Genomic DNA, 16,636 nt, shown 5'->3' with positions numbered 1-16,636 from the left:
AGAAAGACTTTGTGAATTGGTGACTGGAATGGTTTGGGGGAATTTTTAAGACCAAGCTGTAGGAGCACTTAATATAGGTGATGTTGTAAGTTTGATTACAGTGTATAATCCCTGAGAGTACCACTCCAGTGGCTAGTAAGTGGCTAAAGGATGCTGAATAATATGTATAGTGAAACCCACACATTGTACCTACTTGGTAGGGTTAGTTCTTCTGCACTTTTTTAAAGATGATGTGGCCATCGGGTCATCTTGCTTTGGCAAAGTTACCTTGGGTAAACAAAGAAAATTATAACTTTGAGAAGCAATGGGTCAGATTAACTCTCTTGTGGTCTTACTGCCCTTGGCTTTCTGTAACAACCCTGGTGGAATATGTGAGAAGCAGACCTAGTATGGAGCAATAAGTGTTAATTGAGCTCTCTTCAGTTGCAATTTAAAATTGAATGTTAGAAATACTTTTTTGGGATTCCTGAAAAGGTGGATTTTGTTTTGCATGAGTTTTCTTCTTTTAAAGTACCTGACTAATGTGCAAAATACCTAAACACTCTAATAAACTGTTTCAGCTTCACCCTATTTCTGTTTAAAATTGCATTTTATTTTAAGAAACATCTAATTTTGTGTTTATTTCTAGAGACTTGATTTTACACTGCCATAAATTGTGAATATATTGAGTCATGTTTATGGTGTACTAGTAAGGTAGTGTTTCCCACTACATTTTATATACATACCCTGATTTTATATATACACATATATATATATGTATCTAGTGAAATAACAGAATCTCTAATTGAGATCCTGTGTGGAAAATGCAGCTAGTTGACTGGAATTGTTTTTGGATGACAATGAACTTCCAAGGAGAGAGTTGGTTTTTACAACCCCCGTGTTTCCAGCACCCTGAAAAATTTCTCAGAATTTAGGGATTGGTCTACTGAAATGGCATTTTAAATAGCCACATAGTAGCTGATGCATAATGAATGAATGTATTGTAACGGACCAGAAGAATCTGAAAACTATGTAGCCTGCCCTTCTAGACAGTGTGGATGTTGCATAATTCTGTGAAATTCAGCTTTAGTATATTTTGGAAATAATCTCTGAGATACTGTTACTTGACCTTGATTTTAATTTTTTTTTTCAGCTTCTTAATCTTTTGTTTCAATTTCACTGAATGTTGATTTCTAGAAGTTGATAAGTTTCTACTTTAAATTCCTCTTTACCTTCCAACAATAGCAAGCTGTTGCTGTGCAGAAACGAGGCCTGTTACAAGAATAATTTGAATTTCATTTAGTGCTGTTCAAATTCAGAAATTGTATATATTTAGTTATGTGTGCCTCACAAACCTGGAAATTTGACCTTCTTTATGCATGATTTCTGTCATCCTCGGGCATAGCTGGAGAGAATGGTTGGTTGACTCTGAAGAGAATCTGTTTGAGAAGGAATAATTAGGAACCATCCAGAATGGCTTAGTTTTTCTGTCACAAAAAGACCAAAATCCAGAATCATCATGACCATGAACCTTGTTACTCTTTTTTCCTCTTCAGATTTGGTACTCTTATACTGTCATTTTGATTAAATAATGCTTTCCCTGTTCAGTCTGCATTGAAATGATCTATTCTGTGAAGGCATCTTCCTGTTTGCCCATGGCATTGGTTAAGTCTATCCAACTGTTTCTTGAAGAGATCCCTTCAGGTATCTGCTGGGAGTAGTCTAATCCTGTGAAGCATATGAATGGCAATTGATGTTAGGATTGCTAATGCTTCTGGTAGGCATTGTATTTCCTGTAGTGAAGATCTAATTTGGTGAGTAAAGAGGCTCAAAGACTTCTAAAACTTGTTTGTGTAACACAGTGCTGTAGGCCTGGATGAGGTTCTTAAGTACAGCTGAAGTATTTGTCGTTAGCACCACACACATACTGATTTTGTAGGTTGTATTTTTAGGGGAGACTTTTTTAGGGCTGTGGTTTTTCACATGGGGGGCTGGTGTCCAGTGCTGAAAGAATGTTTCAAAGCCTTTTTTGCCTGGAGCTGCCCTTCTGATCTTCTTTTTCGAAGTCCACAAAAAGTATTTTAATGATGTGCTTCTAAAGAATAAATACTATTACTAGCGTGTTATTTCACAGCTGAATAAATTTGTCTAATATACAGAATCTAAACATGCCTGGCTTGCTTGGTTCTCCAGTAATTTGGAAAACAGTTTAGCAGTGGGAGTACAGTAGTATTTTGCAGAAGGACTCATGCAAAGAAAAGACAAACAAAATTATATTTAGGATTGTTCTCTTGGCTATAGTGAATAATTAATAATGCTGGAGGTGATGTAAGCTGGGTTGTGCTACATTTGGGAAGAACATTCTGGTTGTGGTATACTCCTTGTTTTTTCCGGTTGCAGCTGTTTGCTACTTTTCCCAATTCCACTACTGCTTATGTCCTGAAATAATCTTGCCTGGTTCAGTGGGACTGCCTGTCACCCTGAGTGTTTACAGGAGGGGGTTGGCTTCTGTCTCCAACAAATGGAGACTGAAGCTGGAAGTACTTCTTTAAATTCTGGTTGTATATGAAAATAATTCCATAAGGAATGATGGATGAGATCAGCACAGCCCAGCATTAGGATGGGTATTGGGAGAAGCAATAAAACTCCAGCTACCCTCAGACTACTTTCAGCTTAAGGTCATGGATCTAGGAACAGGCTTGTTAGTGCTCTGTACAAAGATGCCCACTTTTTAATTGAGGCAATCAGTAATGGGAATATATTCAGGTAATATTCAGGTGTCTGTTGGTGCTTTATGCTTAGCTGAGAGTAAGCATGACTTTCTGCTACAAAACTAAAAATTGCTCTGGGAAGACATTCTTTCTGCCTCCAGTATTTGCCAGCTTTCAAAGTCTGTAACTTAAAAGATTAGAAGCTAAATTTTACCTGTTAAGCATTTGTACCCATCTGCCACTCTTAGAAAGTATTTGAAATACTGAAACACTTAGCACTCCTTTGACATTTTTCATTACTTTGGTTTCTCCTTGGAACAATTCCAAGCCCCATCTGTAACTTGCCCCTTATATACTTGGAAGTTAGAGTACAGAAGCAGATTTCAGTGACTAACATTTAATGTGGGATGATGTGTTGGCATGCATTAAAAATAACTTCCTTTTAGTTCTTCAGACTTTTGAGGTTTAAAATATTTTATGCAATCTCACGGAGTTTTAAAAAATAATTATTTTAAAATAAAGATGTAGATAGTTTGCTACTTGAACAAGAACTTTAAAAGATGCAAACGTGTTTGGGGAATGAAGTTTACTTGACAAAAAAAGTAATTTCATTTGACTGAAGAAAGTTAACAAAAAAAGAGTGAAACCTTGTTTCCAAATATGCCAAGGTACGAATATATTTTGCATAGTGTATTTTTAAAAGACTAAATTTGATTATAATTAGACAGATTTATCTGCAGCATACAGCTATACTGTGTGGTTTGGCATGTTTAAAGAGTCTGCAATGGATTGTAGATTACTGCCTAGGTATCTAGTTTTGCTTTTAGAGCTGGTAAAATCTTTCTGCAGACTTTTTTATGAGACATGTATTGAACTCTGCCCAAAGGCAGCATTTTCTCCTTAGGCTGCCATCTAGAGTTATCAGTTATATTGTAGAAGTTAAATAAATTACTCCCCTTTACATCTTTTTATACTTGTGGTCTATTCTGTTTCAATTGTCTAAAATTCAAGTAGCTAAATTCCCAACTATTTTGTCTGCCTTGCAGCACACCTCTGTGGATGGATACACTGAACCACACATTCAGCCTATCAAGTCAAGTAGCAGACAAAACATCCCCCGATGTAGGAACTCCATAACATCCACAAATGAGGAGCATCCTCACATTGGAAATTATCGCTTACTGAAAACAATAGGAAAAGGAAATTTTGCCAAAGTGAAGCTGGCAAGGCATGTGCTTACTGGAAGAGAGGTAAGCCTTGGAAAAAAAAGACTGATAGTCTGATTTGTTTTCTTTGGCTATCTTTATAATAAATGTTCCTTCTAGAGGATGTTTCAGCATATAGAAAAAGTTACCTGACATGCCTCAGTTACCACCTAACCAGCTACCCACCCACCCCCTTTTTAAAATGTAGCTTCTTGGTGAAAGGATCAAAATGTTTGTTCTGCATCAAATGGTATTTTGCGGCTGGGAAGGTGTCCATTCATCCCCAAGCATTTCTAAAACTGAAGAGAAACATACTGATAGGCAGATTTCATTGATAGTGGTGATCTGTTAATAGATAAATCTGATGTTTAGAGGGCCTGGACAAGATAATGTTGTTCAGTCCAAACACAGACAGATGTATAAAACTGATTCCTAGGTGGCAAAGTTCCAAGTTCCTGCTGGTAAATCTTAATAGGTTTGAGAATTTTGCTTGATGAAATGTGTAGAAGTAGACACACATGCATGTTTTAGAGGTGCATCTATGCTCTTGTTCACAGAGGTGCAGCATGTTTTTGTTCAAAACTTCTTCTAAGTTTAGTAATTCATAGCTGTTTGTTTTTTTCCCCAGGTTGCTGTGAAAATAATAGATAAAACCCAGTTAAATCCTACTAGCCTGCAAAAGGTAAGAATAGACCATAACATCTGAAATTCTGTCAACAGTTGAGCCATGATCCTTTATTTACTTGACAGAAATATTTGATCCCCTTATCTTGCTAAACAACATTTTTGTGTGTGACCTTGGGAGAGCATAGTCTCTCTGCTATAATGTGCACATTCATTTGTCTGGGGGCAGTGGCTCCATGTGGTTCCTATATGAGCTTTGTTGTTTTGCTCTTACTTCCTCCTCTAGCTTTCCTCTTTGTCAACAGTAACATTTCTTTCCAATTAGATATACAAACAGTTTGTCTACATGCTAAACCAAGATTTAATGCTGTAAAGAATGGTATTCTTGGATTTTTTCTTTAATTTACTGATTGGTTTTTTTGTGGACTTAAGAGTACCAACTTCTGTTGCTTTAATGGGCTTTTCTACATTTGTCTTCATAGTCTTTCAACTTTAATGAAATATTTGCTGAACTCAGGGGACCTATGGCAATTACTTTTTGTGCACAGAATTGACAAATGAGTGAATATAATCAAAACAGTGTTGTTTATGCCTGTAGATAGAAATTCAGAAGTCTTTCATAGTCATTGTGATCAAGGTTTTATCAAAACCCTGGGGATTTTAGTTTGCTTTGGATTTTTACTGTTTAACTCTGTGTATGTTTTGTTGTGGCTAAACCACAGAAATGTTGTATTGTCCTACTGGGGGATGCCCATTATAAAATTTTGGGGTATTTTTTGTTTACAAATACTAGACTGCTGTTGTCTGTTGCTGTAGAAGTGAGAGAGGCCAGGGCTTACTGCTGTTCTTTTATCTCTGGCTGCTGCTACAATTTATTTTATTGTGTAACTTTGATTATGGGGAGTTGTAAACAGCTTTGCTTTAATTTCTTTTTTTCTTTTATCTCTTTTATACTTTATTTGCTTTAATGTCTCTTTTGTAGTACTTGAGTGTGAGTTCTTCTGGATTTTTTTTTAATTCAACCTGCTGTGCAGTCCATGCAGAGGCTTTGCTATTAAGTCCTATATCCTTTATTAAGCAAATCTCTTTGCTAATATTTGAGCTAGAGAAGAGAGACCCACAGGGGCAGTGTGTGACAGAGCATATTGTGGAAATCCTGTGCTGCTCACATAGCTTATTTCCTAGCTAGCTTGCTGTTCACACTTGTAGGGCTGGGTATGTCTCATAGTTGAGCAATGAGAAGGTAAAATATGTTAAAACTTTCCAGAAAACTAAGTGAGAAAAACTCAGCTTTGGGAGAATAGTTTTAATGTTAAGTTGTATTTCATACAAAAATACTCAATAATAATTCAATAAACCATTCCAAGTATAAATAAGACTTCCATAGCATACAAAAGATGCTGTCACGCTGCACAAATAGTACATAAAATACTCATGCAATAGGACATTGGTGCTGTTATTTGGTTTTTTTGAGTGGGAAGCTGGCAACAAGACAAACAGTGTTAGGTACTGTTAAAAGCTGCTTGTAGTAGAACTAAGGATAGACATTTAAATTTAGTGATCTAACTGGAATTTCATTCTTCAGTAACTTGTAAATATATTGATGCATCTTCTGCTCACACTGAAAAACTGGGTAATTTGTTGGGATCATGTTTTCATTTGTAAAATACTGATTATGGTTTTCAGAAAAAATAATCTTTGTTTTGAAGCGTTATATGTCTTTAGCTGTGACTGAGTAAATGAATACTGGTTGCCCGAAAAAGTAAACTTAAACACAATTTTTCACAGTTACCGAAGCAATTGTAAATACAAGGCAAATAAGGATGAGAGGGTGGTTCATTAGCATGGTTAAGATAATTTCTGTTAATGTTTTAGTGGGTCATTTGTGGATTGTTAGTCAAATAATAAAATATCTTGTTCTGTTTTATGAAATCAGTCACTCTTTTCTTTCTTTCTGCACTGAACTATTACATTTTGTTTGTAGTTCTCTTTGTACTATTTAGTATCTCTGCAGTGTGAAGTTTTATAGTTTTGTCATCAGGCTTATGCTGTACAAAGGTCTGTTAAGTGGTGGGTTTTTTTCTTCAGGAGGCAGTGTTGGGAATGGGAAGCAGTGATAGTAGTATTGTGTTGATAGGAACATACGCTTATGTAATGAAGGTCTATAGAGGATATTGGAGTATGCTACTGGCACAAAAATACCACTCATGAGTTTGAACCCTTCTAAATTCTCATGGTTGAGAGGATGGTCTCTAGAACTTCAAAACTGATAAGTTTTGCAGTTCAGCAAAACTTTTAGACTTTCAATCACTACTGATCACTATTAATCAAACAAGACAAATTTCTGGTTATTTTGGGTGTAGGGTCATTTACAAAACCATCCCCTTTCCATTCACCAAAGTATGAAGGATACTGAGTGCAAGTCAGTTTTGCTACAGTACTTGCTACTGACCTAATTAAGTGAAATGAGTCATCATGTCTTCACATGCACCATTCTGTTTTGTAAACAGAAATATTTGAGCACATACTTCACTTGCTGGAAGTGTTACACAAGCTGGGTCTGTAGTTAGTCACAGGTATAAAAGCAAAGAGTGTTTCATTTCTTCCTAGCTGCTCACCAGTGATTTTCATGCCCTGTTGTATGCACAGGGTTCTCGAGACAGAGTTATTTTAGTTTGTGTCATGGCCTTATATTTGATGGCTTAAGTTAGCTGACCTTGTGAATTTTTAATTTTGCTTTCTTGTCCATGCAATGTGATAGCTTATGTTAATGTCTTAACTTACATTCTATTTCTCGCTCGAGGACCTCTACCTTTTTAAATAGAAATCCTATGTTGAATTAAGGGTCCTGCCTTTCTACTTTGTTTTCAGTTTGCTCAGTATATGGTTACCATGGTACTTAGTGAGCATCTGTTTAGAGCAGAGCTGGCTTTATTGTTGACTTGCGATCTTGATAATAACTTACTCTACTGACTTAGCTTTTTCCACTGTTACTATTGTAATTTGTTTCCAAATGTAAGTATTTGGCTTTTGTCATAACACAAGTTTGTATCAAAATAGCTGGTCTATTTTTCATGTCTGCTACATTGAAAATTTTGTCTTCTACTGGCTTCACCAGAGATGTTTTTGAAACAGCATTCTGTTGCTCTTCTGCAAACTGCTAGTAGACCAGAAGGTGCCCTTTTTTTTTTTTTTCATTAATAGGTTTAATTAGGAAATGGTTATTTCAGATATAACCCTTCTAGGGGTCAACAAGCTTTTATTCTTTAGATGTGTTTGGAGCCTCTAACTTAAGTTCCTTCTGTTGCTGAGAAAAGCAGAACAGAAGTAAAGTAGTGTGGAAGATTTGGAACAATTTCAATGTGTTACCTATTGAGAGTTGTGCTCCTTTTGCCACATCCTTTCTCAGTAACAGTTTAGAAAGTAGAGCAGCTTTCAAGCATGTTTTTCAAAGAAGATAGAGCCTTGGTTAACTGAATATTTTCAGTTTGTAGTAACTTTAAAAAGTAAAACTTAAACATAGGTATCAATCTGACAGCAAGTAGAAATGTTATTAATGGTGTGGCAGATCTTTGCTTTCTGCAGTTTGTGCCTTGAAAAATTAAGCTGGAAATACAGGAAGCAATTTTTCAAGTCTTGTGGCTTTTTCCTAACTAGAAATTTTAGAAAAATTTAGTACAGTGTAAAGTACAGTGCTGGCTGTCTCTTTTTATAAGTGAAGCTTTTGAGGCTGCAGCACCTTTCCAACAAGGAGATGCTTGTTCAAGAGCTTTTTTGAATGGTAGCGTTTTTTAAGAATGAAGAGTGGTCCTATAAATATGTTGTGGGGTGATGAGAGATAAGTCAGGGAGATAAGTGACTTACACCTTCTGAGAGAGAAGGACACTGCTGCTCAGGAAAATACAGATGTGTCTGAATTCTGAAAATGCTATTTTTCATCAGTAAAATAGATCATAATCCTGCAGCAGATTGCCTTGTCTTCAGAGAACAAACATCACTGTTCTGTCCTGATTTTTGTAAGTTTAACCAACTTGGCTTTGTAGGAAATAACTGTGCTCTTTTTGCTTAAATACCTCTATATGCCAAGAGGTGTATCCTGAGTGTTATTGAGGGGTGTAGTGGCTATTGTTCAAAGGTGTTTATATTTGTAAATACATGGTTATTGGCATTGTAGGTGTTAATGACCAGTGTGCTTCTGCATGGGGAAAGTGTCGGGGAGGAGATTAATGTCAAAGTAGTGCTTCATGGAATGCAGAGTTGCAATATAAAATCATGTCCTTGAATACTGTTAAGGCTTTTATTCAGAAATACTTGTGGAACAAAATTTCTTTTCACTGTAAAATCAAATTGGATCTTGAACCTGTGGTGGTTTGACAAGAAATATGTTTTCTGGGATGCTGTGGTCAGGCCAATGCATGCTCAGATTTTAATATTGGCACCTAATGTGGCCATTGGGACATTGGATCCGCTTCTGAGAACACGGGGTCAAAAGCAGGGCTCTCCCCGTGAGATCCGTGAGATGCTCTTTTGGGTTCCGGAGGGGAAAGAGCAGGTCAGACCTCTCCCCTGCCCAGCTGCTGCGGCTGGGCGGGGGAGGGAAAGCCATGCGGCCGGGTGAGGAAGGCCTGGGCCCTGCGGATGGAAGGGTGGAGGAGTGCCAGGAGACATCGGGCAGCCGCCCTCCCCCAGGAGAGAGAGAGGGAGAGCTGGTGCTAGTGCCTGTGCCACCTTGAAATTTGATAGGGGTGGGGGGGGGGGGGGTGCGGCGAGAAGGTGCCCAGCAGGGCAGCCGTGGGCGTTCTGGACAGGCAGAGACTGAAATTTTTAACCCTTTTCTTAGATGATAGAAACCTTACAAATGCTGATCCTCCTGGAGCTGAATGAGAAGAGAGATAGAGATGAGATAAGAGGAAATGGGCCACGAGAGAAGAATCTTAAGTGGGAGGAGGTGATGGAGTGGCCTTTAGCTGGACTTTTCTTGTATAGCCATAGACAGAACCATTTTTCTTTCCTGTGACACAGAGACTGCATTTAGGGGGGTGGCAATGGCTTGGAGCCAAGGGAGTGCAGTGATGTTAGAGGAGTGTATGAACAGAGAGAATGGGTGAGGAAGATGGTTGGTGCCCTTGATCTTCAGTGGAAGAGAAGATCTCTGTTCTTGAGACCCCTCGGCCCCAGGGGGTGAATTTGGGGTGGACAGGTGTCCTGAAAATGAGAGACTGTGCTCGTTTTTTAGAACTGGACAAAACACCCTTAAAAGGAAAACCCTAGAAGCAGCTCTGGTCCATAGGCAGTGGTAAGAGCATTGAGCATAGAAGGAAGATGTCATGATGACAAATGATCTCCAGGTGGTGCCACATGTGACAGGAAACACAAGAAGTCTCAACGGTGTTTCCTGGGGAAGCCTATGGCACAAGAGGGACTCCTCACTCCTTGATTAACTGAGAATTGATTATCTAAAGAGTAGTGATAGACTGAGAGTTAGTGATCTGAGAGATGGATGTATTAGAAATTCGGTGGGGAGGAGGAAGAGATGTATTTGTGAAGTTTTCATTTTCCTTGTGTGTTTCTTTTATTCCCTTTCCTTTGTAGTTTAGTTAATATTTTTTTTTATTTCTAAGTAGGAGCCTGCTTTGCTTATTCCTGGTCACATCTCACAGCAGAAACCAAAGAGAAAGTATTCTCATAAGAGCACTGGCATTGTACCAGTGTCAAACCATGACAGAGTCTTAAACCAATTAGTAAACTTCTAAATCTTCTGAGAATATTGAATAGAATAATGCACATCTTTTTTTTTCTCAATTCCCATGTACTTTACATTCAATATAATAATGTGAGGGTTGAAATTATTTTCTGTAGAAGTCTCATTTTAATCCAGTTTATGAAGGCTCACTTCTGTACCTCTTATACCAGCATTAAATTATGATATATACCTCATAGGCCAGTCTTAAGTTATGAAATATCTTTCCAATCTTTAGGAGAGGAACTGATTTTCCACATACCTGCTTAGAAGCTCTACTGATGCTGTACCATCCATTGGATTAGATTTGTTAGCTTCTGATTAGTTTATATTGATTTAGCTGAGAAAGTTATTCTTGTGCAACAAATTACAGTACTTAAAAAAACAACAAATTCACAGTGAACATCCTGGTGTGGTGTTTTTCCTTAACAATGGCTGATTTTATGAGGAAAACAAATTTGCTGAAGTTAATTCTGGTGCGTAATATTACATACCCTTGTTTTCTGTTTTGGACGTAAGCAAACCGCGTCTTTTCATATTTGTTCAGAGAAATGCTTTTGTAGTTTTTGCTTCCCTCTGAAATTGTTTTAAGGGCAGTTATAAGGCAAATGCATAGTAACTAGTGTGAAATACTTAAATAATGCAAGTATACATCTGTAATATTATTACTTGAGCTGTAGCAATTGTACATGACCAAAAGCTGAGTGTCAATTAGATGTTGCTCTGTAGTCTTAACTTGTAGAATAAATGCAGAATTTTAGAAACATAAAATACCCTAAAGTGCTACTCTTTAGGGAGCTGTTCAGTCTCTGCCTTGCATCACTGTACCCTTTTGCAGTGGTTGCATCTGATCAAATGGGACTAATTTTGAAAATGGAAGGGGTGAGATGTCTCTGCAACATGAGAGAAGCAAAACAGCAGCAGCACACTTAATGTGTTGAGCCCAGTTTCTCTCTAAGGAGGACTGTAAGATGTTTCCAAAAGGTCTAAGCATTACACTGAAGAGTGAGCATTTCTTAATTTGTTTCAGCATCCTGAGTTAGCCCAATAAGGGACCAAAGAGTGTGCAGCACATTAAATAGGGGCTATGCTGTTGAATTAAACAGGACAAACCTATCAGTATTGCCAACCTCAAGTACACAGCACCAAACTACATAGGCATTTTTTATTTCTTTTATTTGCCTTCTTTCCTTTGAGCCCCTAGGTTAATCTTGATGCACCTCTAATTAATAAAGCCATGAATGGTAGAAATTTAAGAAGTGTATATACTAAGGGCTTTAAGTTTGTCCAGTTGTTTATAATTATGTGATTCAGTGTCATACAGCAGACTTTCAGCAATGATAAATCTTCAGGACTTGCAGGGGGCGAGAGGGGGCATCACTGCTGCTTGTGACCAGTGTAAAATTTGGTAGTTGTGGGGAAAGCAAACTTGCCTGCTTCACCTCTGTGGAGCAGCAGGACTTGGAGGATGTCAGAATTCCTGGTAGCTTATTCCATTTGAACATCTATGTGTGACTTCTGTCTAAAGCTGCACCTTGTACTTGCACCTATAGTTTCGATGTGTTCGGGGTATTGGCTGAGCTTGCCAGTCACCAAAGAGATCAGAGAAAGAGAGTGTGAATGCTTGTGTGAACAATATGTGGGGTTTGGTCAATGTGGAACTCCAGAAAGAGCTGTGCAACTTACTGTGTCTGTTTGCATAATGCTTAAAAATTAGCTTGGTTTTGGTATGTAGATATTTGAGGTTGTTATATTTATTTTAATGCATAAGATATAGATTATATTTTCTGGAGTTCACTGCACTATATTTGTCTGTATTTTATGTTAATGCTACTTTCTATGGCCTTTTCTGTCTTCTTGCCATTTAAAATTGCATATCTTGTGTAATTTTTCCCTAATAAACACATTCTAAGGAAATTGTCCTGCTTCCTTGACAGTTGTTTCGAGAAGTACGAATAATGAAGATTCTGAATCATCCCAATATTGGTAGGAGCCCTGCATTTCTGCTGACTTTTTTTCTGTTATACTGTTTACATTTTATTCTATTTGGCTATATTTGAATGTACTGCTGTTAAACTTTTTCTGGAGCTAATAGGGACAGTAAGCATCCAGTAAATGCTTCATTGTCTCCCCTCTTTTATTGACTCTGCTTGCATCAAGAATTTTGCTCAGAGGAGGTAAACTGCTCAGTCCAGGAAAGCCTTACACAGAGTAGATGTGAGCTCTCCAGTCTATCAAGTATCCCAATTCCCCTCTTCTATTGAGATTATTCTTCAGACCCAAAAGCATGAGTTTCTTAGGTGAGAGTAGCAGAACTCCATTAGTTCAGTCTAGGAAAGACTCCTGCTGACTGATATTTCCAAAAAATTAGAATTACCAAGTATGTAATTTTCCCTTTCTGCTTTAGTTCTTTCACCTACCCCACAGCTTCAGGGCCCTACTTTGTGATGACAATTCTTCTGGCTGAGGAGGGCTGGACAGTCTTGTTCCAGAGACAGTTAATGGTCTTGAATTGGCCAGAGGGCTTGTTGCATACAAGGTATGGATGAGATGTACAAGTTATTACATGCTAGGCACTCCCTTCTCATCCCTTAAATTGTTTGTTGCTTTTCAGCATTCATAGCTTCTGCCGTTTTTTGTTTTCTTGGGGGTGGTGGTGGGAGTGTGTTTGTTTTAAATGAGTGGTTATATTGCAATCTGAGGAAAGTCAGACTTAATATTTCTGGTATCCACTTGGTTTTTAGTTGGTCAGAATTTTGGATTTCTGACTGTGAGCAGTTTGCTAGCAAAACAGGAGGTTTGTATGATCTTTAATTTAAGCCTGTGTCAAATGAAACTAATTTCAGCATGAACTCGTTTGTACAGTGCACATAAACTTCTGTGAAAACTGTGAATTAATATGCTTTATTATCAACTGTGATTTAGAAATTAATTTTTGGTCTTTTTCCCTCTCAAAAGAATGCTTGCCTAAAGGATATAAAGTTTCTGTATGATTTAGTGTTATCACTGGCCATAAATTATACTCATTTCATGAGTATAATTGTTTGTTTGTGCTATGCTTTTACTCCTGGCTGCAATCTCTCTCATTCATTTTTCTTGCAGTAAAATTATTTGAAGTTATTGAGACTGAAAAGACGTTGTATTTGGTAATGGAATATGCCAGTGGGGGTAAGTAGATTCTGAAATGTGCGTTAAGGATAAACTGAAATGCCAGTTACATGCCTAGAAACGCTTTAAGGATTTAATGGGTTATTTCAATCTGGCCTTCAGAGCAGTCCCAGCAGACCTCTCAGGGCAGGATTTCTTGATTCTGTTAAGCAACCTCTTAGGTTTGTGCTCAAGGGTAGTCCTCATTCTGAGGCTCCTGCTGCAGTATCAGGAGATAATCTGGCACAGATTCTGGCAAAAACTCTCCACTCGTATTTATCAGCTATATTTAGGCAAGCACTGGTGCCTCATTTTATCTTGCAAATGTGTGCCAAAGCTCTTGAAGAGGCAGATCCGGGGATGGGAATCAGTAACACAGGAAGGGGAACCAGCAGGCTCATAGTGAGAGGGATAGTGAGTGCCTGCTTGAGAAGCTGCTTAGCATCTGAATGGGAAATGTTTGAATGTGAGAAGAGAATCCAGCACAGCGCCAGTGACCAGCTAGGAAAGGCTGCTGTGAGACAGTGCAAAGATGAGGATCTGAAAGGCATTTGAGCAGCTTTATTAGGAAAAGAATGAGAGAGAATAAACAGAAATCATATAAATAGCATTAAGTGATGCCACTAGAGATGTTCAAAACAAATCTGGTGCATAAGTTGCCTGATTCCCAATGTGTCTTACACACAACGTGACTAATTTTCATGATTGATTCTGTTTGTTTCACAGTGATTAAGTAAATTTATGTTAAAAATTGAAGAAGTCCTAGTATGAAGGCTTCCTTCATACTACTTAGTTTTTACTTCTTAGTTATTATTTGTCTGTATGAAATCCAGTACAAAAAGTCAGAACGAATTTTTCCTGGTTGCTTCTATTTGCTTTCCCTTCAAGAAGGGGAGCACTATGAAGTGTGTGTTATTTTCAAGCATGTTTTGATTGTGTGTGATAGTAAAAAAAATTAATACTGATGTTTTGTCCTTGTCATGCTCAGGAGAAGTGTTTGACTACCTAGTTGCACATGGAAGAATGAAAGAGAAAGAGGCTCGTTCAAAATTCAGGCAGGTATGAAATTAGTGTGTCCATTCTTTTTTGTTGTTTCTATTTATGTTGCTTTCAGGTAGACATGAGTGTGAGCAAACTTCTTTTACTTAACAAATTTTTTTATAATGTTTATTAAAGCTGCAGTGGAAAAAAAATCCCAGAAGAGAAAAATATCTGCTTCCTGTATAGTGTCTAAAGATAGTAAAATTGTTTTACATTTTCTTTTAGTCAGTTTTCCCAAGAGTCACTTTTTTATTGTGACTCACTTGAGGTTTAAATCATTTTCTGGATATTTTAGAATTTTACAGCTGTTCTATCTAGAGATGTTGATACGATGACAGGTACTGCTGTATCATGTCACTGTTTCGTATGAAGGCTATTCTGTAATAGGCTTTTATATTCTTACTACAGACTTTCTCATCTTAACCCTTTTCTTACTCTGGTTTTAGTGATTGTTTTGGAAAAGCTTTAATCAGATAAATATATCAAGTTTGGTGTTTTTCAGCATTAAGTTATATAATTAACATTTAAAGAAACTGCTCTTAGCTTTCTGTTTCTGACTTGTTTTTTGTTGTATATGTGAAAGATGTGAAAATGTCAAATGAATTGTTCTGCTAGGGATGAATTGCAAAGATACACAGTTGATATTTTAGAAAATAAATTCTGAGCTGATGTATCTGGCTACTGTCTTGAAGGGTGGATTAATTTCCTTTCAATAGTTATTACCATTGAGTGATTTGCATTTTAAAAATATGGTTCTCCAGTTATCTTGAATGGTATGTATAAAACTTTTTAGTAGGAAAATGAGCTGCTTATAGAAACTTTCTGGTTTTACTATCTAAGCTTTAATGAAAGAAACTTAGATGAATATTTTTTAAAATAAACACTTTATTCATTTCTTATGTTCTAATGAATCATATCAGGAAACAAAATTACTAAATTATATGCAAAAACTTTAGTGAAGTTGAAATAAAATATTTCACTGATCATCTTGGTGTTTCAGATTGTATCTGCTGTACAGTATTGTCATCAAAAATGCATAGTTCATCGTGATCTTAAGGTAGGTTATTTCTTTTATTTTTGCTGCCTATCATACAGACTTAATTTCATTCTATGTATTAGTCCTTGCTACTGCGTGTGAATGCTTCAAACATGTGAATGAAGGAACTCTATCACTTATATTTCATTCTCAATTTCCTGAAGCGCAAAAATATTGTAGCTTGCCTCTTGGAACAGGGAAGAGACAAGAATAGAACATGTGTTACTTTCATTCTAGTTTTGGCTTTAAGAAAAAGACATACTCTCCAAAGAATTATACCTGCTGTGATGCTGGTATCTACACAGTGAAGCTGCAGAAGATCAATTGATACCAGCAATCACTACTTATTTAAAATATTTCCAGTTAAGGTATATTGCAAGGATATATAAAACACTCTTTCCTCAGTGATTTATAAGAAATACATTAAGTTTTTAATCTCTTTGAGCTCTTGGTGTGTATTCTAGTGTTTAATTTGGACAGGAAAATCAATTAAAGATAAACAGAAATTAGTTGGGGTTTTTAAAATTATTTTTGTTAATGTATCTGTGTAAACCACCAGACCATATTAAGAGTTAAGCAAATTCAGGTACAGCCTAAGCCTTGCCTGAAGTTGTCTTCATGTCAAGTTTAGGTATCATGAGACTTGGACATCATCTTCACCCACTTAAAAGCTGTCTTGTGCTGTTGCTTTGATGTCTTGGAACATTTACAAAGAAAACACTGGTGTTGATTCTTTCTTACTAATGTATCTGGATATTTGTGAAAAGCTGAGTTGAATAATTCCTAAGGGTTTTTCTTCACCAGTATCTTTACTGCAGCACTCTTTGAACCTCATTCATATAAATCTGTTCCCTGATACCCACAAATCTCCCAGCTCCTGCATGTGCACATGAGGATGGATAACAAATAAATACATCCATTTCTGCTGAGTTGTCCCTGCCCCAGGAGTGTTGTCATCTGATGGTGGAGATGCCTGCCCAGCACTCTGAAGTCGGAATGCAAGGAAGAAAAAAAGAATTGAATCTCACCGAAATCTTGATTAAAAAAAATTCCTCTATATCTTGCCTGATGGTTTGGAGCCTGTGAATGTTTTGTCAAGCTCCCTGGAGAATACTGCAGCCACTTCCGTTGAGCTTTGCAGAAGACTGCACCC

General features: G+C 37.2%; 1 protein-coding gene across 5 annotated transcripts in view; it reads left to right on the top strand.

The window, feature by feature from the left end:
* Window positions 1-16,636, top strand: part of MARK1 (microtubule affinity regulating kinase 1) — a 58,716-nt gene that overhangs the window by 18,822 nt on the left and 23,258 nt on the right. For 4 of the 5 annotated variants that reach the window (XM_066568458.1, XM_066568456.1, XM_066568459.1 and 1 more), the window contains exons 2-7: window positions 3,737-3,940; window positions 4,524-4,577; window positions 12,197-12,245; window positions 13,362-13,427; window positions 14,395-14,465; window positions 15,448-15,504. In XM_066568458.1, the coding sequence (XP_066424555.1) occupies window positions 3,737-3,940; window positions 4,524-4,577; window positions 12,197-12,245; window positions 13,362-13,427; window positions 14,395-14,465; window positions 15,448-15,504 (501 nt within the window). Of the gene's footprint in view, window positions 1-3,736; window positions 3,941-4,523; window positions 4,578-12,196; window positions 12,246-12,710; window positions 12,799-13,361; window positions 13,428-14,394; window positions 14,466-15,447; window positions 15,505-16,636 lie in introns of those variants that run through there. The other variant, XM_066568460.1, reaches the window with a different exon arrangement.

Source organism: Molothrus aeneus, chromosome 33 (genome assembly GCF_037042795.1).
Source record: "Molothrus aeneus isolate 106 chromosome 33, BPBGC_Maene_1.0, whole genome shotgun sequence".
Classification (NCBI taxonomy): Eukaryota; Metazoa; Chordata; class Aves; order Passeriformes; family Icteridae; genus Molothrus; species Molothrus aeneus.
This window is presented reverse-complemented; position numbering and strand designations above follow the sequence as displayed.